Source organism: Mesoplodon mirus (genome assembly GCF_964341445.2).
Source record: "Mesoplodon mirus genome assembly, chromosome: 12".
Taxonomy (NCBI): domain Eukaryota; kingdom Metazoa; phylum Chordata; class Mammalia; order Artiodactyla; family Ziphiidae; genus Mesoplodon; species Mesoplodon mirus.
This window is the reverse complement of record NC_138988.1, coordinates 76,124,952-76,152,192: the sequence shown is the minus strand read 5'-3', so window position 1 is coordinate 76,152,192 and position 27,241 is coordinate 76,124,952. Positions and strand designations below refer to the sequence as shown.

Genomic DNA, 27,241 nt, shown 5'->3' with positions numbered 1-27,241 from the left:
AGAACTCCTATTCACTAAAACTTGCCAACTGCGAGGCACACAGTATCTCATTTAATCTTACATTATCTCAAACTCTCATTTCCATGAGACTAAAAAACAATTACACACCCAAATTTTTACAGGTAAGAAAATTTGAGACCCAGAGAGGTTAAGTAACTTGCTCTAGGCCACAGAGTCACTAAGAGATGAAGCTATGCAGTTGTGTCCCACTTGAAAGTCCAACACATTAGGCTACACCACAGCTACTAAACCAGATGTCCTCCCTGCCTCAGCCCCTGAAATGCAAACATGCCTGAAGAAAGTCAAGCTGTGGGGCTAAATGGCTTAATGTCACCAGACAGTTCACTGAAAAACAAATTATTCTAGACACACATAAACAAGATCTCAATTAATGAATTTGCCCATCATTCCTTCCCTGATTTAGACATTAACCTGTACGTAGGCCACTTATAAGAATTTTGTTTGACACTGGAGAAAAGCATTTCCCCTGCTTATGTTTTTTAATTCCTAATTCTTTTATTCTTAACAAGCTATAAAACTATAGGAGAACGAACATCCCAGAAATTTTTATGGGCAAAAAAGGTTATTTAACAACTTTTTAAGAAGTTGGGCAGAATATAACTAGAATAATTATTTACAGATTTCACCAAAGCTCATCCTTTGCAACAGACTTTAAAAGAGAGCAAGTGATTTTTTTTGAATGATACTTACAATATTATACTATTAAGTGATCCCAATTTAGTTTTAAAGGCCTTCTTCCTTTCACCCACACGTAGATATGTGTAGATGTTCATATATTCATCTTTTTCTATCATATTTAATCTTATACATACACACACCGCAAGATGTTTAAGGTGATTACATTTGAATGGTAGGCTTTTCTCTTTATTTTTTTTTATTTAAAAATTTCTACAAAGTACAGGTATTATTTTTAGAAAAAAAAAAGCCTACAAATGTTATTTTTTAAATGCATAGAAGAGAAACTGTCTAAAAAAGACTGGCCAGAGACCAATGGAAAACTGATGGTCCCCAGGAGATGAATCAGTGGAACCATAAGTGTTTCCTCGGGTCATTACAAAAGGGGGCTGTATGGGACTTATAAAAGTGTAATTGTTACTTTCAAACTCACTAAGTTTGTTAAGGTTACTAAGCTTAAGTAATTCCAAAGTAAACACATTATCCTTGGGTCTCCAATACTGTCTTCAGTTAAAGTCTGTTACACTGAGGTTCAGAAACATTAAGAGCATCCCTTACTGAAATTCTTGCTTGGGGACCCAGAATATAACCTTATACCACTAGCCAAACAGGTTTCAGGATACCTAAAATAAATATAGTTAATGGCAGCTCCACTTCCTAGTCCATCATTCCACAATAGGATCCTATAGCAGTAAAGATGTGGTTCAGCCACTGAAATGTTTGCAAACAAGAGACCATGAGTGACTCTCCTTTAATCTCTATACTGTTCACTAGCATTAAGTTTTAGCAGTGAACCATCTCTGTATTGATGAGATGCAGGTCCAATTCAGTGACTATTTTCAGCATCTATCAGTTAGCAACCATCAGATTGCATCCCTGCAAAGCAAGCTAAGCAATAAGGCAAAACCTTACTAAACACATCTCCAAGAACAGTAATGTACCAATAAAGCAATGCCGAGAGCATTTTACATTTGCATAAGTTAGGAAATGAAACTCATAAACTGCATGAAACAAATTCAACTCAACGCTGAGGCATAACAAAAGCAACACGGTTGTATCATAGGAGATCTCTGGTCCAGCTCCCAGAGTTCTTGCTAGAAACAACCAAGAAATCTGTTAATGCCTTTAAGGGTCATGGCAGAGGGCAGAACTTAAGGATGAGAGCATTCCAGAGTACTGGGGACTTGTCTCCTGCCACCGCATGCCACCCCACACACACACCCACTCACCCACAAGGGAACATAAGCGCAAGCCTGCTGAGATATACAACGTATAATCCCTCCACCCCGAACTGCCCACCAATTTAATCCTTACCCTAAGTTTTCACTCTTTAAAGTATTAAGGGAATTCTTTTCCTGTGTAAAAATATCTAACTTTATAATGAAAATCACTGAGAAAATGAGATCCATTGTGCAGCCAATTTTGCTGAAATATAACCATTCAGTAAAGTCAGGGGTCCCCAAAAGAGTTCTACAAATACACTGAGAAGGATTTTAAATGTGTTATCTGTGTTCTTTAAGTTACTTTATTTCTAAGAAGTCAATGTTACATAGTATTTCTTGACTAAATTGACTGTGCCAGTAAAATACAGGGAGAAGTATTACCTCTGGACCTAGTTTCCACCTCTAAGGAAAGCCTTTCCATTTTTACAGCTAACATGACAAAATCTACTTTTCAGCCAAACTTCCTCAACACAGCAGTTTAGATACTATTTCAAATACTATTAAATTTAATGGCAGGCCTAAATTCAGACTTCTCATTTCACTTTTGCACCTACTGGAAATTATTTCACTCAAAATAATTATGTCTTCAGACGATTTCCTACTTCCACTTAAAGTGGAAAAAAATTAGAACACTTCAAATTCTATTTGCACTTCCCAAATACAGTAATGACTCATTTATCTAGCATCGGAAAATGAGGTTCTTCTCCATTTATCTGGAAAACACTTAACGTGAAGTCCACAAGAGCACAGAGCTCATCTGCCTCGTTCCCTGCTATACACCCAGGGCCTAGTACAAAGGCTGGCACAGAGTAGATGCTCAGTAACATTCACTAAATGTGTGATTAAATAAAGTACTAAAGCTTTTTACTTTTAACCACTTGATGAAAATTTTTCTACAGATATAGCCATCCCTCTTTTTCTGTTTTTTAAAAACATAACACTGAACAGAAATTAAGCTTTTCTTATTAACTGTGGTATCACTATAAAGAGCAATCACTCTACCCCCCTACCATATACCCATAACACCCTCAAAGCTATTCAAATAACAGGGCTTTTTGCCGCCATATTTAAATGGCCTCAACATGCTATGTTTTTATAACTTTTCCTTTTCTGATATTAGGTGTCATTTCTGTTTGCAGCTGCTGCCTTATTTTACACACAAATGTCCGGTAAGGTCCTGAAATTAAGTCTACCTCCTAAGCAGAATAAAATACATGGACTTGGTTACAATTCAGAAGTCCTTCCCACTTACTTCTGACCTGCAACTACACTGATTCTATTTATTTAACAGACTCCTTGTACCACCCACAACATTCTACATAAAATCTGAGATGGTTCTACTAGTTTTAAATGAGTATCTTAAGGATTTTCAGTTAAGTTCTAAGTTTCAAATATTAATCAAGAGCAATGGCTCGAAGACTAGCTCCAATATAAACCTCGGGGCGTATTTTTTTAATCCATTTAGGAGACACCAACCACGACAAAGCTGGATTTCATCTTGCTTGATACGCTGTGATAGGGCCATAATTTAGATTCACTGTTCCAGAGCTCATGGCAGCAAAACTCAAACACACTGGCAGCCATGGTGTACTGTGCTTGCACAGCAAGGCATATCTCCCTGAACCTAAGAGTGGAAGGATAATTTAAGTACAGCCTTTAGTTTATATAATACAACTGGAGTTCCTTCCCCACAACAAACTTTGAATAATGTTTATAATTTAGCAATCAACTGAAATGATGAAAGAATTACCACAATTGAAATAAAATATTTATGTATTTCAAACCAGGAGAATTGTGTCTTCAAAAAGTAAAATAAGCTAAGACAAACCTAGTTCTGAATTAGGGAATGAATACAAATAAAATGGGGTATTTGTTTATTTGGGTTTTTGAGTCTCTTTTCTTCTTTTTAAAGATTTAATGAACTTTCATTTGAAATAAGCACAGTTTATTAAATTAAAGGATTTGATTACGTGTTCTTCAAAAGTAACTAGTTGGGTAAACATTAAAGCGAGTTATCCAGGAGTCAAGAAAAGAAAAATTACTTCAGACTGTTTTATGAATATTCTTCCAAAATCACCAATCCTTCAGCAAAAATAGTTCAACAGAAGATTTCAGTTCCTGGTACTGAACTGAACAAAGAGAACCACATGTTTTTAATGGTTGCTCATAAACGACCCAAATAAATCTCCAAAAGAACAGCAGTGGTTCTCTCTGTATTTTTCCCTTCAAAACTCACAAGACCAATTCAACATAGAAATAAAAATTACTGTACTTTATGGCACCACTCACTTTGTGACACATTTATTTGCTGTCATGAAAGTTAGTGCCTCCACAAACTAAATGAGATTTAGGGAAAAACTTTTTTTTATATTTTAAACAGCACAAAATGTCCTTACCACTTGAGGAAGAAGGAGTTTACCCACCTCGAATGAGATTTTCAAACTAAGTGAGACCCCTAAGTATTTATGTATAAGTGTTACAGGAAGCTTTCCAAATAGCTTTCCAATCAATTATGATGCTGACCTTAGATCAGAATTACACTGCTAACTACCACTTATAAGAAATGAAGCCTACATAACAGAAAATATAACTTAAATTTAACCACTGATGTTCTTTTTGGTTTCCCTGACTTTGTGAATTAAAACACAGAGCAACAGCACACCCTGCTGGAAATCAGTAACACAGCTAGAGTAACCAGCAGCACTGGATTGCTAAAATTTCACCCAAGATGAGAATTACTTCAGAAAGTCTGATTTCCCACTAAATGATAAAAGATGTGCACAGGCATTACCATTAGTGTCTATACATGTGAACTTAAAGGTAAAATCAAAAATGTTAATTTTAATAGGATATCACTTTTTCCAGTTCATCTCCCTAGCCCCACACAGCCCCAAACACCCCTAAGTGATTTTACTATTTTTTTTATTTTAACCCCAAATAAAAATATTTCCAGGGCCTCCCTGGTGGCGCAGTGGTTGAGAGTCCGCCTGCCGATGCAGGGGACACGGGTTCGTGCCCCGGTCTGGGAGGATCCCATATGCCGCGGAGCGGCTGGGCCCGTGAGCCATGGCCGCTGGGCCTGCGCATCCGGAGCCTGTGCTCCGCAACGGGAGAGGCCACAACAGTGAGAGGCCCGCATACCGCAAAAAGAAAAAAAAAAAAATATTTCCAAACCTACTTTCTGCAGAGAAATTGGTAATCACATAAGCGGAATTTGAGGCCACTGTGATTGCCTGAAGCACCCCTTTCTCCTTCCCAGCCCAAGATATCCTGGCCTCAGAAACATCCCTGAAGACCACCATTAAGAATTCACAAGGCAGCCTAGCGGTCTGTGAACCACAATTTACATACCACTGGCAAAATGCATACACAGATATTGGAATTCAAAACATGCAGACTATATTAAGAAACCACATGCCATGAAACTCCCATCTAGTATGTTTCAACATTTTCATAGACATGAAAAATCACAGAAGCCACTGTCTGGATAATCCAGCTCAGTTTTCTCCCTGTAACAAACTGACAGGAATCCGAGGATGAGCAGAAAGATACCAAAGTTCTGTGAGTGTGCCCTTCTGGCTACAGAAAGAAAGCTCCCTGGTACACTGAGAGCCCCCCTTGAGAAAACCGCATTGCTCTTCTCGCAGTGCTCTACACTCTGCTGAGTGACCAGTGTTCACTCCTTGGCTCTTTGCCCCCACATCTAAAGGTTCTGATTGACCTGTGGTCAACTTGGAGGGCATTCTTCATCATGAAGGCCAGCAGCCCTGAAAAACCAATGAAGAAGGCCAAGGAAGATCAAACACTTCAGTGCAGTTTTTCCTCAAGAAATTCGAAAACAATTACCTTAGACCTATTTTCCTGAAGTTGTCTCCAGTGGTATTATCTGGTTCATTATTTCAATCAAAGTACATTTAAATTAGAATTTTAAAAGGATACCAACCTCAAGCCTCTTTTCCAGTGACTCAATTCTGTCCTTTTTGCTAGCTAGGTTGGCCCGTGTGTAGCGGCTCTGCCCAGGAAGATATAAAACTTGACTGTAGCATTCTTCCCACACCTGGTTATAAGCTTCACTTGAGAGTTCTCCGTGGCTCATACCTTGTTTTACCACTTCCATCTCCTGTACCAGAACATCCTGGGCCTGTTCACAATAATAATAACAATAAGCTTGAGTACTAGAGATACTTGCCATCAACAGAAAGCTTTAAAAGACTAGTTTTTACTCCTCTGGGCAAAGACAATGAGCTCTGGTTAACTGTTTTTTTGGAAGGGGGTTATAATACCTAAGCAAAATTAATCAAGAAGCCTAGAAGTCAATGCAGGTTGACCTGAAAAGCCAAGCATCCATGTATCATCCCTGATAATGTAAACGTCCTTTGCCTTCACTCATTATAATAGCAGCTACCATTTCTCAGATACCTACTATGTGCCAGGAACTGAATTGAAAAGTTTTACCTACTTTATCTCCAAACAGCACACCACCCTTACAAAGCAGTAAACATTAACCTCACTTTAAAGCTGATGAAACTAAGGCTTAGCGAGGTTAAACCACTTGTTCAAAAATACAACACTAGTAAGCAGACAAGGCAAGGTCACACCCAAGCCAATGCTTGGGTACCAACGTGTGCGGGTGCTCCTCCCACTCTACCATCCCCCGCTATACTCTGGACTTCCTAGTATGGTGAAGGGGAAGTAGGTGTTTTTTTGACACCTGCCTTTTTTCTCATCTGAAAGAATGCCCCTGCCATTGCCAGAGAATAAGACCGGAGGCACAAATCAAATAATGATGGATCATAGACCAGCTTCTGTTCACTAGAAAAGATACGGTTTAAGATGACAGAATGAGGATGGAGTTGGACAAGCCTGGGCTCCAATCACAGATTTAGCACTTAAGTAGCTATCTGAACTTGCTGAACTTCTGTGAGCCCATTTCTCATCTGTACAGTGGAGATAATACCTAACATGTTTGTTATGAGAATTAAGTGACACAGTATACACAAAGAGCCAGCCCAGCACCAGACACACAGACTCCATGAACATACCACATGAACTTTTTCCAGCCTTTGCTTCATGGCTCATGAAAAACTGACAATTACTTTTTGTGCTTTATAGAAAGCTTTCAATCACTCCAGGAACATCAGAAAATAAACACAGGCCAAAATACATAAAGTCAAGATAAATAACTAGCATATGAAAAAATTTAAACCAAAAAATGGAAAATCAAGTCTCTAGAAGATAAAGAATGGATACTTTTAAACAATACCTCTTAGGGGAAATAATGGAAACAAATCAATTTTAACATACTTAATGAAAATCGGGTACTGTATCATCAGAGAAATGGTATTTCACTCTGAAACTGTACACAGTAAAAATTTACAAATTCAGCTCTTATAATAATTAGGAGAGAGTACAGCTAAGTTCTATTTAAACCATCCCTAAAGAATCTGCTAAGTAAATAGCTGCTTCAAATTCTTAGGAACAAAGGGGACTATAGATAGATAAATAAAATATGGGAGGATATTTAAACTACTGTGTAATCATTTCAAATAATTCCAAAGCACTACTTACATTATTATCAAAAAAAGTTATTAGAATTTGTCCCTTACAGAATCTCTATTAGCAACAACGTGATCTTTATTTCAGGTTTCCATATATACAATAAATTCAGGAAAATTTATTTCCTAAATTACATCTTCCCCTCATATTTTCACTCTAAAAAGAGGAAACTGTTCAAGCATCAAGTTCATTGTCTAATTCTCACCTGGTTCAGTGACTGAATGTGCCTGCCAAAGCGCAGGCACTCAACAGAGGACAGCTTCCATGGCACTTACTAAAAGGCAGCAAGTCAAAATTACTCGTGAACCAGGGGCAAACAAACACAAATCTAAACCCTCCTTCCTTTCTCTATTTTCTTTTTAAAAGTCCTATAATAAACATGTATCACGTGTGCAATAAGAAAAAGAGAAAGTAAGAAAAAGAGAGGAGAGAGGGAAAGTGCAGGAGAGAAGACAGACAAAGGAACCTTACCGGTTTTCTCCCAAGTTAGCCCATTCTAATGGATGAGTCCATCACTGCCCCTCAGGGCCAAAGACTAAAGAAAAAAGACTTTTAAGCTAATGACCACTCTGCTTCCAACCATGAAACTAACTCTATTATCTTATGCCACTGTACAGAGTTCTAGTCAAAGTCACAGCTTTGCTCTGTCAAAGCAGAAAGAATAAAATGCATATGGAGGAAGAGGCAGGACAGACTTTAGAGAAGAAAACATTTCTTTATTTCCTTATCCAAAAGGGTAGGGGGCAATCATGTCAGGGGAATGAACTCAGTGAATATTTCCTTTCTGTGAATAGGTGAAAGATTTAATCTGTAAATATTTTTAATATATTCTTTTTTCTCATAGTATTCTAAATAAGTGAGGCTTAAGTACTAAAGGCATTCCGCCCTACTCAGATACAGCAGAGTTAAACACAGAAAATAGCAACTGTAGCAACTATCAATCCGGCATACACCCATGAGACAAGAGCACGGTGCCATCAAAGCCAGTGTTTATCTGATAAAGGCCTGCCACTGAACATGGGAAGGGGTGGGGGGTGGCATGTCCTTTGCATAACACTTAAGATGAATATTTGTCTCTTAACCATATATTTCAGTTGCTTATGAACATCAATAAGGGAAAATGTTAATGTTTGTCCATGATACGTGGTATCTAACAAATACTTAAATCTTGAGACAGAAATATTCAATGATACCTTTTTCAGCTCTTCTTTGGAAAACTTTTCGTAAGTGTTATGTTCCAGATAGGCAATGTGCTCTGCATTATTGGTACCAAATCCTATAGTTTTTCCTTTTTTATTTCCAGATGGTTCATAAGGGTGATGTAGAAGGTCATAATGAAGCATTGTGATCATTTCTTTTTTGATTAGTTCTTCACTTTTCTGTAAATCTGTCAGAGGTGGTTCTACATTTAAGGGTCTTAGAATAGTTTCATTTACCTAAAATTTTAAAACAAGTACAATTATTAAACATGTCACTGTAACATACTAATGTTATTAGTTCTACTAGCATGAATTAAATACAAATAAAAGTAAATAAAATACCTTATTTTACTGGGCTTCACTTTACTATGATTTGCAGGTAGTATGTTTTTTTACAAACTGTAAGTCTGTGGCAACCCTGTGTTGAACAAGTCTTTTGGCACCATTTTTCTAACAGCATTTGCTCACTTTGTGTCTGTGTCACATTCTGGTAATTCTTGCAATATTTCAAACTTTTTCATTACTATTCTATTTGTTATGGTGAGCTGTGATCTTTAATGTTACTACTGGAAAAAGATTACGACTCAGGCTCAGAAACTTATATGATAATTAGCATTTTTTAGCTATCAAGTAGTTTTTAATTAAGTTACGTACTTTTTTTTTTTAGACATACTACTACTACACACTTAAAAGACTACAGTTTAGTGTAAACATAACTTTTACATGCACAAGGAAACCAAGCAATTCGTGTGACTCGCTTTATTGCGTGACATTCTCTTTACAACAGTGGCCTGGAACCAAACCTGCAATATCTCCGATGTATGCCTAAAGCAGTTTTACATTTTCAAAAGAAATTATTTTCTTTTTTTCTTCAAAATTCTTATTTGGGGACTTCCCTGGTGGCTCAGTGGTTAAGAATCCGCCTGCCAATGTAGGGGACACGGGTTTGAGCCCTGGTCCAGGGAGATCCCACAGGCCACAGAGCAACTAAGCCCACGCACACAACTCCTGAGCCTGTGCTCTAGAGCCTGCAAGCCACAACTACTGAAGCCCGTGCACCTAGAGCCCATGCTCCGCAACAAGAGAAGCCACCAAAATGAGAAGCCGGCGCACAACGAAGAGTAGCCCCCACTAGCTGCAGCTAGAGAAAGCCCCCGTGCAGCAGCGAAGACCCAATGCAGCCAATCAATCAATCAATCAATCAATTTATTTTTAAAATTCGTATTTGTACCAGTGAAGCATTTCAAAGATTGGATCTGGGAACTGCTTTACTATATTCCAGAAAGTAGATAAATGTCATTTTATAGACTTTATAATATAAAAAAATCAATCACATAAAAAGAAACTTAAAACTTCCTAAGCCAGAAATTCTAATACTTACTTCTGATGGTCTTGGCAGATCTTTCTGGACAGCTTTGTGCATTCGTTTCATTTCCTTTACACGCTCTGCATCTCGTATGGCCTAAAAAATTATTTTAAAAACCATTTTTGCAGTTATACAGTATTTGACACATTTCAGTAAAGCTGAAAACACTTTAGTCTATAAGAATGTGTATGTTCAAGAGCTAAAGCTGTAGGAATCTGTGTTAAGTTTGTAGAAAGGCAATATAAGGCCACTAAAATTAATCAGCCTATTCATTCTCCTGTTACAGTAGAAACTAAGAACTTCCAACGTCTACCAGGAGCATTCTCCAGATTTACATGGCTCCCTCCATCAGATAATCATTCTTTTCTTGTCTAAATCAAATCCTAAATGTAGAGGGGATGCTTCCAATTATCCCTCCTGCAACACAACCTTTCCCTTCCACCTCAAAAGCTACTGATTTTTAATTTAAAAAGCCAGCCAATGAATGTGTTGTTTCCTGATTCTTAAATTATGAATAATGTGGGTTAACACATTAGAACTTCAAACCAGTTCTGAGAGTAGATGTAACTCAAAATAGCTAAGAGAACTAAACACATAAAGTATTATCATCTATTCCCCACCAAAAAGCACATTCATGTGGTTTCCCTCTAAAACGATTTCCATTGATGCCATTCTCACTCCAACCCCGGGAAATTATTCAATTTCTAAAACCATCCTGAAATGGACTGCAGCAAGAATGCCTGAAGTGGGTCACATGATCTCAGTTTTAGTTCAAGTTTCACCAGTTTCCAGCCACAAGACCTGAGAAAGTTAACTTAATTCACCTGAGCCTGTTTCCTCATTTCTAAAACGAAGCTGACACCACCTATCCTACTTACATCACCTGGTTGTTATGCACAAATGACAAAGTAAATAACTAGAAGATATATTAGTACAAGGTGTTACTAATTTTATTCTGACGCACGCTACATATCCAAAGCCACATTTTTATTAGTTTACACTGACGAAAAACCATTTACTCAACCAATCCAAGATGTACTTGTTTTTATGACTGATAATAACATCTTTTCTTGGCTAGAGTGAAAGCAATGTCTAAAAGACTACTTATATGTATTTTAAAGAAGCATAATGAATTTGACAGAGGATATTTAAATGGCTATCCATATAATTATACATTTTAAGAATACCTATCAAGATATTCTAAGTATATTATGAACTATGTGAGTGAATATTATTAATGATGTAAGTAATTTTCTTCAGTGTAATTTTTTTTAACACTGAAAAAACTTTTAAGTAGAGATCTTGAGACATGTAATAGTCATCACCCACCTGCTTCCGTGCATCCACATCAGCAGCATCTTCAATGTAAGTATCATCTATTTCACGGTCTTCCAGTTCCTTCTCGGCATTTTCTGGTAGAACAATTTCAAAGTCATTCTTAGGGGCAGGAAGGCCCAACAACCCTAAACGGAGGTGTTCACGAGATTCTCTTTCCTGGAGAAAAAAATTGGTCCTTCTCAATTCATACACATCAAAATATGCAACTAATATTGTGTAAGAGTTTCTAAAAAGTAATTAGCCTAATTTTAATTCTAGAAAAATGACCCCTAACTTCAGAGTTGAAACAAGATTTCATTTAATTTCTATCGCCATTTCTTCCCTACCTTAAGACCAACCACAGGGCTTCCCTGGTGGTGCAGTGGTTAAGAATCCGCCTGCCAATGCAGGGGACACGGGTTCGAGCCCTGGTCTGGGAAGATCCCACATGCCACACAGCAACTAAGTCCGTGTGCCGCAACTACTGAGCCTGCGCTCTAGAGCCCACAAGCCACAGCTACTGAAATCCGTGCGCCTAGAGCCTGTGCTCTGCAACAACAGAAGCCACTGCAATGAGAAGCCCACGCACCACAACGAAGAGTAGCCCCTGCTAACCGCAACTAGAGAAAAGCCCGCGTGCAGTAACGAAGACCCAACGCAGCCAAAATAAATAAATTAAATAAATAAATTTATGAAAAAAAATGAAACCTTTAAAACAAAAAAAAAAGACCACTCATAAACTTTGTTTTGCAGTCAACAAATTTACTCTGGGATAATCTAACAGAAGGTTTGAGAATTATCTCTGAAGGGGCAAAAAAAAAAAAAAAAAAGTCCTTTAGGATTTCCATTTAAGGATTTCTGAAATTTAACAGCAAATGAAAAGAACAAGTTCGGAGGTAAATTTGTCCTTGGACTAATAAAACCTAACCAGAAAAATGCCTGAATTTGTGTGTGTGCTTCTTTTCCATGCAAATACTAGATAATATGCAAGCCAAAGAAAACAGTTCATACTTCCCAAGAGAAAGTGCCTGGTACCCAAGTTTTCCCCAGTCCATCCTCAGCTCAGTTCTCTCATTCCCCACTGCTCCATTACACGTATGCTAGGTGGAAGGACCAGATGAGCTGCTACGACGCAAACGTGCTCCAGGTTCACTCATGTTAATGGCCTCCATCTGGGACAGCCCCCAACCCTCCTCTGAGCATACCTCCTCAATGAAGGTTTTCCTAGTACCCACCCAACAAATGTGATTATTTCTCTGGCCAGCCAAGGCATGCTGGTTTTCCTCAAAGGGCTTATTTTATTCATATATTACAATTATTTTTGGACTTGGTTTAGTACTGCCAATCTCTCCAGAGCATAAACTTCTTGAAGGCAAAGGACATCTTTACTCAACTTTAGAGTCCCTGAAGTGTCCAGATCCGTGCTTTGCACACATTAGATTCTTCATCTGTTTAATTCTTATGTAGCCACTCAGAGTCGGCATTACCTGATATCAATTTGGGCACTAAAAAAAATTCTCTACTAACCAAATCTATACATGAAGGTAGAATTAATTTGTAAACCAGAAGCAGACCATCATTGGAACTCATTTTTAAAAAAAATCTCACAATGATCTTCTGTGGCATAAATAAGAAGGCTCAACAGTGACGTAATAAAAGCAATAACGAGCAGAAGCAAAACTATAACTTGTATAATTAGCTTTCTACATCACCTTGCAAAACATACAAAAGAAAACTTCACTAAGGTTAGCAACAAACATCAAATTAACATGGCTTTGAGATCTAGACTGTCCTTCTAAAAGTGTAATGAAAACAGAGGAATCAATGTTCAAAATCTAATTTATGAGGCATTCGAAACTCAAAACATTTTACAGAACTAGGAAAAAAAATTAAATGTACCATTCAAGAAGGTAAAGTATTAATTAGTAAATGATAAAAATTAAAAATCACAAAAGATATAAGAGGCATTACTATCAGCATAATCATTACTGAAAAATACATTAAGAATAAGAAAAAGTAAGCAATAAGACCATAAGATTTCCCTTCTCAAACCCTACAAATCATGTTCCTTTTCTGGTGTCCGCAGGTGTACAAGAATCTTAAGGTATATGCGATATGCACTGACAAGGGGAAAATTTTTAATTTGGTACCCATGAAATTTTTTTTTTTTAACTTTTTTTAAAGAATACTAAAACAGAATTGACATGTACCATCTGCTTCACATAAGAGGGATCACTGAAGTCTGCCATTCCATCCTCGGGATTAATGTTTAACTTGTCTCGAAGAGGCGTTCTACCCGGGGTGGAGTTAATAACTGGTTTGGGAGTTGTCCCACTCCGGGGAGTCAGCCCTTCAGATCCATGAGAAGGAGTTCTAGAAAGACAGAAATTCCAATTAATGAAAGTGCCAATTTTATTTGGATCGTGCTTTCAAATGTTTTTCACATAAATTATTTTACAAGGAAAACAGAAAAGAAATAAAGATTCCAGAAATTCCATCTCCCTACCTGGCTTTTAGTTAGACCTCTAGGTTAAAATAAAGGTTTGGTTCAGCTAACTCAGTATTTACACACAGTATATTTATTTTAATGACTTCAAATAAAGTCATTACATCTGATATTTTCTTACCTTATTAATAACTAGGTCCACCAAACATTTTTCAACCTTTTTTTTAATAAATTTATTTATTTTTATTTATTTTTGGTTGCATTGGGTCTTCGTTGCTGTGCGCGAGCTTCCTCTAGTTGCGGTGGCTTCTCCTGTTGTACAGCACGGGCTCTAGGCATGCAGGCTTCAGTAGTTCTGGCACGTGGGCTCAGTAGTTGTGGCTCGTGGGCTCTAGAGCGCAGGCTCAGTAGTTGTGGCGCACGGGCTTAGTTGCTCTGCGGCTTGTGGGATCTTCCTGGACCAGGGATCGAATCCATGTCCCCTGCACTGGCAGGCAGATTCTTAACCACTGTGCCACCAGGGAAGTCCCACAAACTTTTCTTGACACATCAGGGTGGCTGAGAACACACAGTGGGCAGAGAGGTTGGCCACCACACTCAAGATCCCAAATGACTCCTTTTGAGTTCAGTATCTTCAGCTTATCATTTGTCTCCTCCCTGCCTGTAGCTGTTGGCTATCACATCATCATCATCATAGATGTGCATACTTGAAGTACTTCCTCCCTCTACATTTTGTTTGGAAACCAAACACCAGGCTTTTAGAATCACATCTAAATATGAATAGCTCTGAGTTAGGTCTAAGAAACTCTCAGGAATAAAAGCCATAGACTTTGCACCTTAGAGTTTAATTGTTCAAAGCCTTTTTTTTTTTTTTTTTTTGGTTGATTACTTCCTGTATCTTGGCTGTGTTCCAGACAGGTGGTGCTGCCAGAGAGCTGTTCCCAGAGGTGAGGTGAGGTGTTACCATATAAGACATGGTCCCTGCCCACAATGAGCTTACAGTCTATTTGAGAAATGGGGAAAGAGGGATTAGGCTCTCTTGCAAGCCTTGCAATTAAATATTATATAAGGTTTTGGGTGCCAATGTTTCTTGATCCTGCTGTCATGTGCAATTGTAAGTCTTCATATACTTAACAACCAGTAGGAGGACATATTTTAAAATTAAAAGTAAACCCTAAATATTTCTAACCTTAAAAGCTCAAATTCCATTTTAATACAAATTGCTTCTATAATGTTTGTATCTTAAAAATTCTTCTTTAAAAACAGTAGCTTAAAACAAAAGAAGTATAAACAAATACTGAACTCTGAACTCTAGTTAATGATATACACAACGAGGAAGTGTTTAGGGTGAAATGGACTAATACCTACAACGTACTTGGAAATGTATTAAAAATAAGATAGACTGATGGATGGATATGTGATTAAAGCAAACACTGTAAAATATTAACTGGAGAATTGGGTGGTGAGTATATGGATGCTTGCTTTACCATTCTTTCAACCTCTCTGAATGTTAGAAATTTTCATAATAAAATGTTGGGGGGAAAGCAACAGTAATACATACATAAAAAGGCTTAGAATTTTTATAAAATTCGCCAAATCATCATTAACAATGGATTGATCTGCTCTTTTAAATCAGATTAAAAGTATTCAGAAACAAGGTGATAGCACCAGAAACCCTGAAAAAAAAAGGAAGCTCCATTTGGTATTTGACTATTTCCTGGATACTATAATGTTATTTGCTACTATGAATGAGGAGAAATCAAAAAGCAAGTTAAACACTTATTTCCATTCTCTGCCAGCATTTCTAAAACAAACATGTTGCCAAGTCCTCAGATTCAAGTTTTTCTAAAGCAGAAAACAGTTATTTATTTACAATACCTGAATGGGGTAGAAAGAACTGTGTTTGGAGTCTGTACAACCTGCCGCTGTGGAGTCACACCTGAGAAGTCGCTCTCGTGCAAAGGGGTGTTAAGTCCACCTTTTAATGGGGTGTCCACGTTGGTCAGAGCCATGAGGTTTTGGGCTTCCTGATTAACAAGAAGGTAAAGAAGCATGTTTTAACAGTTTAGACAGGAGAGCAAATTCCTCTCTTCTGGTCCTACTACACAAATCTTGAAACAGGCAGAATTCTTAGACATTTTTCTCAATGAAAACCAAGAGAGAAAATGAATACTGAGCTGTGGCAGAATTCAATACTTCAATTCCTTCTGTCAACCTAACATTAGCATGTCAGAAGTTCTGGAATAGGGCTTCCCTGGTAGTGCAGTGGTTAAGAATCTGCCTGCCAATGCAGGGGACAGGGGTTTGAGCCCTGGCCCTGGAAGATCCCACATGCCGCGGAGCAACTAAGCCCATGCGCCACAACTACTGAGCCTGCACCCTAGAGCCCGCGAGCCACAACTACTGAGCCCACGTGCCACAACCACTGAAGCCCACGTGCCTAGAGCCCATGCTCCACAACAAGAGAAGCCACCGCAATGAGAAGCCTGCGCACCGCAATGAAGAGTGCTAAGCCCCCCACTCACTGCAACTAGAGAAAGCCCACGCGCAGAAACAAAGACCCAACACAGCCATAAATAAATAAATAAGAATTCCCTAATAAATTAGTTATAGGGATGTAATGTATAGCACAGGGAATACAGCCAATATTTTACAGCAACTTTATATGGAGTATAATCTATAAAAATATCAAATCACTATGTTGTACACCTGAAACTTATTCAATATTGTAAGTCAGCTATACTTCAATAAATAAATAAATACATTTTAAAAGTAAAACAATTTAAAAAGAAATCTCCCCAATAAAACATCCCAGCCAGTTCAGCCCACAGGAAAGTCTGGAGTCAAGGGGTCCTACCCACACCCAAGGAGTGTCTAGTCAGTTTTTAACTGCCCTACACTTATTCCCTAAATATAGGCAAAGAACAAGATCAAAAGATATTTGAGGGGCTTCCCTGGTGGCTCAGTGGTTGAGAGTCTGCCTGCCAGTGCAGATGACACGGGTTCGAGCCCGGTCCGGGCTCAGCCCACATGCTGCGGAGCAACTGGGCCCGTGAGCCACAACTGCTGAGCCTGCGCATCTGGAGCCTGTGCTCCGCAACGGGAGAGGCCACAACAGTGAGAAGCCCGCGTACCGCAAAAAAAAAAAAAAAAAAGACTGTGCAGGGAAAAGAAAACTTATAAAAACAAAGCAAAACCATCATTAATAGTCTCAGAGGAATAAAAAGATATTAATTAAATGAGACATTTAAAAATTGAACACATTTAATGGGCTTCCCTGGTGGCGCAGTGGTTGAGAGTCCGCCTGCCGATGCAGGGGACACGGGTTCGTGCCCCGGTCTGGGAAGATCCCACATGCCGCGGAGCAGCTAGGCCCATGAGCCATGGCCGCTGAGCCTGTGCGTCCAGAGCCTGGGCTCCGCAACGGGAGAGGCCACAACAATGAGAGGCCCGCGTACCGCAAAAAAAAAAAAAAAAAAAAATTGAACACATTTAAAAAAGAGCTCTTAGAAATTAAAAATATGACAGTAGAAATTTTTTAAAAAGATAAAATTCAGAAAATCTCCTAGCAATGAAATCAAAGTCAATTAAGACAGAAAACCAGAGAGTAATAAGTAGCAAAATAAATTAATGAAAGGGAGGAAGTTTTTTAATTTTCAAAATAACTTCCCAGAATTGAAGGCCATGAGTCTACAGAACTGAAAGACCCACCAAGTACCTAGCGCAGTGGTTAAAAATAGACCCACATCAAGAAACACACATGTGAAAAAGAGAAGATCATATAAGCTTCCAGAGAAAGAAAAAACCAGGTTTCCTATTAACAACCTGAATGGCACAGGACGTATCAATAGCAACAATGAAAGCCAGAAGACACTGGAGCACTGCCTTCAAAACTGTGAACAAAAACCCTTTCAATCTGGAATTCTATACCCTGGTGTACTATCAATCAGATAAGAGGGTAGGACAGTAATTTACAGATATTCAAGGTCTTAAAAATTCCATCTCCCATGAAACCTTCCTCAGAAAGCTACTGACAGATACACTTCACCAACAAGGGAGTCAACCAAAAAAGCCAGAGACATGGGAGCCAAGAAAGAGGAGACCCAAGGGACTTTCTAGGGTGACAGTGAAGGGAAAGCAAGAGAACAAGCTGTAACAAAATCTAAAGAGTAATCAGTCCAGACTAGAACATTCAGAAGTTCTGGGAACGACTTCAAGAGTTGAAACAGGTAAGAATACCTAAAATGTGACCAGATTACAGGAGATTTACAGTTAGTATAAAGTCCGGAACTGAATTTGTGCTAAGTAATCAGAAAATTTAGCAACTAAATAAAACAAGTGTTAATTCAAAGAAAAACAAAATACTCTACAGTAGAGTAATTATAAGGCATTTTGTGGGTCAAGTGCAGTTTGACCCACAGTTTACGCAGTGAATGAATGCAGTTTACGTAGTCATAAGGTAAACCATAAACATGGAGCGAACCAAAATTATGATTGACTATAATGGAAGATGGGAAAATGGAAAGAGTGTGTATGCACAGTAGAGGCAGAAGGTGTGAGAGAGCCAGATGTTCAAATCCTTGGTGGAAAAATGCCTAAAACTGAAAATAAAACCAAAATGTAACAAGTGTCTTAGTAGTAAGGTGGTAAAAACTAAGAGCTATCACTGGTGCCTCTAGAGAACAAGCAGTGAGGGGCACTGTTATTCTTACAAAGTCTTGCAGGGCTATTTGATTCCTGAATCAGTACCTTAAAATTATATTTGACTATTAGAAAATTGAGATGTAAGAGTGCTAAAAGGCTCAGTAGTATTCTGTTAGGTCTGTCTATTCTCTGGCATGCAGACACCCTAAAGAACACACAGAGCTGTACACCCTATGTGCTAAGGAGAGAGATGGAAATAGTACTGAAGGCAGTCTATGCCAAGCTAAGTACAGAACCGCAAGGAAGTTTTAAAAATTACTGACTACACGTGTTTGATTTTTTTCCAGGACTGTTAGGCAATGTGAAATTTTTAAATGCTATGCTTTACTGACAGGATTTAGCTTCCCTACTACAGAAATCTCTAGCAGCTATGCATTCAGGACTGTTTCAAACTGCTTACCCTGAAACACACAAAACCAAACCATCCAGTGTTCTCCTTTATAATACCTTTAAGGACAATAAACAAAGTGAAAGGCTCACTCTAGCACATGGCAGCCTACCTGCAGAATTCTGTCCTGGGAAGCTGGTGTTCGTGGTGTTCTCAGAGCAATGCTGTTGTTGGTGACATTGTACTCAGACAAGAGAGTACTGGAGGCCGAGTTTGTTATGCCAGATTCCTCAGCAGTTTGACGTGCAATTTCACTTGCTTGGCCTACTTTTACAACTTCCTGGAGTTCTGCATCTGAAATCTAAAGACACAGTTATCACAGTAGCAATATTTTAACCAAGAATAACACAGCTTAAAACTTCCACATTCCAGAAGATGAATTGCTGAAGCTGTGTGATGAGTACACAGGGGCTCGTTGCAGCACTCTCTTTACTTCTTGTGGGTTTGAAAATTTCCATAATGAAGTTTTTAAAAGTCTTCTCCATTTAATGTGGGAGGGGGGTGGTGCGGAATTCCATATGTGACATAGAATCAAGCTGCAAATACTGAAATTCCTTTTCAGTATTTCCATACTGAAATTCTTTCAAACCAAAATATTTATAAATCAAGAACATAAAATAATAGTGTTTATACAAAACCATTTATCAATTGGGGGGAGGGTGGGTACTAAAAACCAATTAAAATATCACAGAGTCCACAAAGCCACAAGATCCCTAAGAAAATCAAAAGACGTTATCCTTATAATTTTACCAAACTAAATATCCTAAGAACTAAAAAAAAATTACAGGCAAAATCTCAGTTTAAGAAATATCACTAGGGCTTCCTTGATGGCGCAGTGGTTGGGGGTCTGCCTGCCGATGCAGGGGACGAGGGTTCGTGCCCCGGTCTGGGAGGATCCCACGTGCCGCAGAGCAGCTGGGCCCATGAGCCATGGCTGCTGGGCCTGCGCGTCCGGAGCCTGTGCTCCGCAACGGGAGAGGCCACAGCAGTGAGAGGCCCACGTACCAGAAAAAAAAAAAAAAAAAAAAAAAAGAAATATCACTACTATGAATAGCAGCATCTAACAAAATTATTTTATGTTTATGCCCAAGCACTTTGTATTGATGCAGCCAGGGCACTCATTTGCAGAAAGAAGCTGTTCAAGCCTCCTAAATCCATCCCTCTGCTCCATTTAACTGTCCAATTCTGCAGAGCTGTACTCGTCAAAACAAAACAAGAGCTTATTCAAAATCCCCATGTTTCTGACCAACTATAATTCAAAGGAACAGAGCCTATGATGAGCTGAATGAATTTTCTCTTCTCCACAACCCCCATGTTGATTTTCACAGCTATTGTCTCAAAAAGAGAAGGAGGTGTGACACAACAAAACATTCCCTAAAAGAAAGTGGCCTTAAGTCCACAAGGCCAAATACCACCTTTATCAGCTACAAAACAAGAGGTCTGGAGCCCTAGCCTACGGAAAAATTGCTAAGAGCTGACAATTACTTACTAAACCATCATATAAGCAGTTCAAGGCCTGATATTTCTTAAAGGTACCAAGCACTCAGCAAAAACCTGGCACATAGGCCCGCAAACATTTGCTGGATAAATGGTAAGCATATGAGTTCATACAATGAAAAACCTGCTTTTATTAGATTACCTGAGGGGCAGGTAGTACTAGTTTGCTTCTCTTTTTAGTAAATTCAGAAACACCACTAGTTTGAAGAATTGCTGACGGTAAATCAGATTCTTTTTTCCTTTTCAAATGCTGCTTGTCTTTTTTTCTATCTCGTCCTTCTTTTTCACTGTCATGGATCAAGGTGGAGAACAGATTTTTTAAAGTTACATATAGGCAACAACATTAAATGCCATATAAATAGTCATATGCTCTGAACGAAATAATTCCATTCCTAATAAAATTATGATGAAAAGACAAAACAATATACATTAAGTTGTTCCCTACACCATTACCTACCCACTATACTCAAGAGGAATGCAGACTTAGAATATCAATAGAATTATTAAGAAACTAAGATATACTAAGTAATTTAAGTACTAAATATTAAAACTATGTAACTATAGGGCTCCCCTGGTGGCAGTGGTTGAGAGTCCGCCTGCCAATGCAGGGGACACGGGTTCGTGCCCCGGTCCAGGAAGATCCCACATGCTGCGGAGCGGCTGGGCCCGTGAGCCATGGCCACTGAGCCTGCGCGTCCAGAGCCTGTGCTCCGCAACAAGAGAGGCCATGATAGTGAGAGGCCCGCGCACCACCAAAAAAAAAAAAAAAAAAAAACCAAAAACTATGTAACTATAAAGACTATGATAAGCAAAATGTTACATATAACAGGAAAAGAAAAACATAAAACTACTCCTATATTGTGACTACGTTCATGTAAAAATATGTGTGTGCACATAGGAAAATGATGAAGTACACAAAAACGGAAACAATTAAATGAAGGGAATAGAATTAAAACGTGAGTTTTAAAGTTTTCCTTTAAAACTATTCAATTGTTTGCTATGATTTTTTTTAATTCATAAATTTTTTTAAAGGATATTTAAGTCCTGACAAATGACACCAGAAAGTTGTTAAGGTCTAAAGCCAGGCTCAAGGCCATCTTTTAAAGGACCAGGAATGCCTTCTCCCCTTCTGCATGTCATCCTCTCCTTCCATCTAGTCTACTCCTTCCAAATGACTATTTTTTCTTCAATCTCTTTATTTGTAGAGGCTACCTAAAGCAAGGTCCTAATTTGAAAAATAAATACAATGGAGTACATCCAAGAAAATCCCGTTTCACAGTGACTGACATCTGTTGTTTACTAACAATTCATGTCAACAGAAATGGAAGGCCACTAGGGGAGTAGAAAACTAAAAATCTTTGACAATTCTAAAAGGTTCTCCCCACAACATTCAGATATAACAATTTAAAAACTCTAAAAATCCCTAGAAATAAACAAAATCCTCTGTATTCTAAGACATTTTATAAATATACCTACTAATCGCCAATAAGTGAAAAGATTTTAAAATGCATCGGTAATGTTTTTCCTTTTAATTTCATTTTAAGAAAAACAAGAGGGAATTCCCTGGCGGTCCAGTGGTTAGAACTCAGCACTTTCACTGCCAGGGCCCAGGTGTGATCCCTGGTCAGGGAACTAAGATCCCGCAAAGCCTCATGGCGCGGTCAAAAAAACCCAGAAAAACAAGATAAAATTTTCACTAGAAAAAAAACTAAGAAGAAGCAGACCAGATTTTGACAGATTCCTTCAGGCCATTAGTAAAATAACTAACCTCTTCCCAAAGGTACGTAAATGTTAAGACTGTGATTCTGAGTAGACAGTTCACTAAGAGCCAAGCGCTGACATTTCGAGAGCTTCGAACAGTGTTCTGTGCCAAAAACCTTACAGCCAGGGTCACTGGTTTTCTCAGAAAGGTGAATCCATTAAATAAGTAAAAGCATTTATGTAAACCACATTGTGCTAACTAAGAAATATCTGGCTCTGACAAGGATAATACTTGGCCCTCCATAAAATTACTACTATACTTTTCCATTTATAAAAACAGAAAGGCAACTTACGATCTCAGCTCCCCATCAAGATCCTGTTGTCTTAACTTTCTGAAATCGGCATCAAGAGCCTGGTAGTTTTCCTCAGAAGTATCATAGAAACCAAGAGCAGGCTTTTTTTCAAATGGGATTTCAGCGTTATAATCAACTCCTCTCTTCTTTTTTCTTTTCTTCTGAATTTCTATGCCAGCTGCTCGAAGTTCTCTTCTCTTTTGGAGGGCAGCAAGACGCCTGAAGAAAGAGAAGGCAAATCACCTTCAAAATCATACACCACTGGCAAAGGATGGATCATCCATCAGAGTTAAGAAAACTACCCGGTGACTTGGGGAAGAAATATTTATTTAAATCCTCACCTCCCACCGTTCACCAAAATCAATTCCAGTTTTGATTTAAAGGTACACACATACACTAGAGCAAAGAGAAAAGCCAGAAGGAACTGTAAGTAAATATGCATCCAATCTCTGGATGGGAATATACTCACTTAATATAAATTAAATAAAGGGTGAAAAAAACGGTCAACAGCTTTGAATTTTAAAATTTATATCCCTGTAGCACCATTTTTTAAAAATCATAAAACAACATTAAAAAGCAAATAATAGGAAAAAATTTTGCACTTAGTATTAGGAATGGTTAGATATAAAGAATCTAAGCAAGTTTTTAAAAAATGTACCCAAGGGGAAGGAAGAACAAAAGGAAATAAACAGTTCACTAAGGAAAAAAATGCAAATAGCTAAAATAACAGAGTGTACTTTAATAATTAAAGAATCACAAATTAAATCAAGTACCATTTCTACATATCTAATCAACAGCATTCAATTTTTGCTTTGTTTTAATGGCAAGGGTGCAAAAAGTGGACAGTCTCTCACAATGGTAATGAGAAAGTACAGTGGTATAGCTTTCCCCAAAGAAAATTTGGAAATACACATTAATACCCCTAACTTTTTTACATTTTTAACCCCGCAATTTCACTCTTCAGTCTTTAGCCTAAGGAACTAAATAGGGACATGTACAAGGCCTTAGCTATAAGACTGGTTACCAAGCACTGTTCAGAAAAGCAGATAAACAGACACAACCTAAACATCCAACAATAACAAATTAGTTAAAATAATTTATAACATAGCTATAAGATAGGATATTATACAGCCATCTAAATAACCTTTAAGAAATCTGTAGGGCCTTACCTTGTGGCACAGTGGTTAAGAATCCGCCTGCCAATGCAGGGGACACGGGTTCGAGCCCTGGCCCGGGAAGATCCCACATGCCACAGAGCAACTAAGCCCGTGTACCACAACTACTGAGCCTGAGCTCTAGAGCCTACGAGCCACAACTACTGAGCCCACGTGCCACAACTACTGAAGCCCGCATGCCTAGAGCCCGTGCTCTGCAACAAGAGAAGCCACTGCAATGAGAAGCCCGTGCACCGCAACGAAGAGTAGCCCCCACTCGCCGCAACTAGAGAAAGCCCACGTGTAGCAACGAAGACCCAACGCAGCCAAAAATAATAGATAGATAAACAGAAAGAAATCTATAGATAGACAGATAGATAAATATTAAGAAATCTGTAAATCTACTCTGACATGGAAAGATGCTCAAGACACACTGCTGTTTAAAACAATGTTACAAAGTTTACATGTTATGGAGCAACATGTAAAATTATATGCATATCTATCAATGAATACGTGCACGGGGAGATGTGAAGGATGTTCACCCGAACAGTAACAGTAATAATCATAGGAGGTTGGAATTTCATTTTTTACTTTTTCCTTTGTACTTTCCCAAGATGCTATAATGTAATGATTCAATGATTAGAAAAGCTATTTAGAATATTAAAGAGGGGAAAAATCAAATTATAAAACAGTATATAGGAGCAATTTCACAAACCCACTCCCCAGCAAAACTGACAAAAATTATTAAAAAAAAAAAAAGTTAAGTCTCTGGAAGGGATCCTAAAGGAGATACAGCAAATGAAGAAATGTTTATTCAAGAAAATCTACAAAAATTCGATAAGAAAAGTGAGAGCCTGTAGTATTCAAATCAAGACCCACTCCCTCTTCTCATCCCCCGTCCCAGCTCAGGGAGACAGAAACTCCACTCCACACTTGGTGCAGCCAAGAACACAGGGTTCTCTCTCCCCTCCAGCTCCCTGGCTTTCATTCCAGGAGGGGCAGGACAGCAGCATTTCTCATCCTGCCTCCAGGAAGCCAATGCAGAGGCTAAGTTCAGACAAGAGTAACTGAGAAGGAGGGGCTTTCTTCTTCTGCCCAGGGGCTCTACCTTGGGCACAGTGCTACTGAAAATACTGGAGCCCAACGATCCTTGCCTGGGCCTGTGGGATCAGGGTCAGGGTTAAGGTCAGGGTTAGGGGACCTGGGGCTGCTGCCTACCCCAACCCCCGACACTGAACACTCAGCTCCTAAAGTGGGTGTGTCACTCAAAGACAAGTACATCAGCGCTCCTGGATAGAATAAAGAATTCCAAACTCTCCCCAAAGAAACTGACTTCCTTTGCAACAGGATATGGAGATGTTCAGGCCTCAGGGCACTCTCAAAAACAGTGGAAGTTGCTGTTAAAGGCAACTGTGAAGATGTGAAGAAACTGACAGATTCTCTGGAGATGCAGCTAAACTGCAGGCCCACTAGTTTGCCAGAGAGAATCAATCTCTTTCAGAAAGTGGGAGAAGCCCTCCTGGGATGAGAACAACTATGAAACACTGACCTCAGAAACTATCCCTTCAAAGGAGCCGAAGTTTGATTGGAACACTTTGTGGAGCAATTTATGCCTCAAGCCATCGTTGAAAACAATACAGCAATAAGCTGACAATTAGCAGAGTTTGACAGCTGGGTGTAGCTAGGGAAGAAGATGTCAAAGAAAGTCCTGTCAAAACCACCTCATCCCAAAGCAACTGTGGGCACACCCAAGACTGTGTCCCCATGTGGAGCAACATCAGAAGCTTCACATTTCTGGGCGAGGAATGGGTAAAATAGACTTCACTAAAATAACCCAGCTAGCCACTAAAGGAGTAAGCAAGCAACAGTCACAAGGAGTGGATGGGGGCAACACAGTACCCAAACTGCTACAATATATCATCCAAAGTGTCCAGTTCTTAACAGAGAAAGGTGAGACATGCAAATAAACAGGAAAGCACGACCCACACCAGAAAATAAGCAGACAACAGAAACTGCCTGTGAGAGCAACCAGATGTCAGCTTTGACAGACTTCAAAGGAGACATTACAAATATGTTCAAAGAGCAAAAGGTAAGCACAATTAAAGAAGGAAGGTAGGATGAAAATTTTCACCAAATAGAGAAAATTAACAAAAAGAAATAATTAAAAAGAACCAAATGGGGCTTCCCTGGTGGCGCAGTGGTTGAGAGTCCGCCTGCCGATGCAGGGGACACGGGTTCGTGCCGCAGTCCGGGAAGATCCCACATGCCGTGGAGCGGCTGGGCCCGTGAGCCATGGCCGCTGAGCCTGTGCGTCTGGAGCCTGTGCTCCGCAATGGGAGAGGCCACAGCAGTGAGAGGCCCGCGTACCACAAAAAAAAAAAAAAAAAAAAAAAAGAACCAAATGGAAATTCATTCTGGAATTGAAAAGTGTAAAGCTGAAACGAAAACTTCACTAGAACAGATTCGAAGTAAAGAATTAGCCAAGATGAAGACAGATGGATAAAGATTATGCAATCCAAAGAAAAGGGGAAAAAAAAAAAGAATGAAGAAATACGAACAGAGCCTCACAGAAAGGTGCAACACCATTAAGTGCACCAACATATGCACAGTAGGAATATCAAAAGGAAAGAGAAAAAGGAGAATAAAACATTAGAAAAAGGAGAATAAAACATTGGCTGAAAATTTCCCAAATTTATTGTAAATCATTAACCTACACATCCAGGAAGCTCAACGAACTGCAAGTAAGATAAACATTAAGAAATGCACAAACAGAAACATTATATTAAAATGCTGAAAGCCAAAGACAAGGAGAAAATCTTGAAAACAGAGAGAGAAGGGAACAAGGCAACACCAGTAAGATTAAGTAAGATTAAGAGCTAACTTCTCGTCGAAACAGTCTATACAGTATAATCTAATTTTACACAAATGTTACTGTATGTGTAGTACACATAAATGTATGTCTATATTGAGAAGAGAAAGGTTTGAAGGGACACATTTCATAAGTAATTTTATTCTTTAAATAAAGAAAATAAAGACTTCAAACGACATTAGAAAACCTTTACAATATAATGCTAAGTGAATGTAACCAAGCTATATAGCATTGTATCAGCCATGCCCCAAAAAGAAAATAGTACAATACCAGTATTTTGTAGGAAAAGTGTTATTACTTTTATAATCAATAAAAAGCTTTAAGTCATAAAACAGATCTGTAATTTAACATTTAAAGTAAATAGTCCTGCAGTACATTCTGCATGCACACCAATCTAGTTAACTACAAGATATATGCACAAGTTATAAAGATGTTCTACAAGAAAATCTACGAGAAAGTGTAGGGTAAATTTAAATCTGGAAAAATGTATTTGTTAAAGCAAGCAATACCAACCATACTTGGAGATTTTCATATATACACCTGTCATATCCCTGGGCCAATCCACGTGGTTAAAAGGCTCAAACAATTTGGTCCCCAAACAACCATGGACAAAAATGGGAAAGTGAATTTTTTTACCTTACTCACATTACTTAACCCTAAATAGTATACGGAACAGAAAGGTGACTAAGACCCAGCAGAAAATTTAGAACCTCCTCTCAGCTTCTGTTTACTGTCCCAGGCCAGTCATACTCCCATGATAAGTAACTATTCT

General features: G+C 38.6%; 1 protein-coding gene across 1 annotated transcript in view; it reads right to left on the bottom strand.

The window, feature by feature from the left end:
• Positions 1-27,241, bottom strand: part of CDC5L (cell division cycle 5 like) — a 43,514-nt gene that overhangs the window by 8,312 nt on the left and 7,961 nt on the right. Inside the window, exons 6-14 of the mRNA XM_082637478.1 lie at positions 22,447-22,665; positions 20,535-20,679; positions 19,008-19,196; positions 15,682-15,830; positions 13,568-13,730; positions 11,370-11,534; positions 10,056-10,136; positions 8,669-8,911; positions 5,863-6,060 (exon numbers count right to left, since the gene is read on the bottom strand). Coding sequence (XP_082493604.1) covers positions 5,863-6,060; positions 8,669-8,911; positions 10,056-10,136; positions 11,370-11,534; positions 13,568-13,730; positions 15,682-15,830; positions 19,008-19,196; positions 20,535-20,679; positions 22,447-22,665 — 1,552 coding nt within the window. The remainder of the gene's footprint in view (positions 1-5,862; positions 6,061-8,668; positions 8,912-10,055; positions 10,137-11,369; positions 11,535-13,567; positions 13,731-15,681; positions 15,831-19,007; positions 19,197-20,534; positions 20,680-22,446; positions 22,666-27,241) is intronic.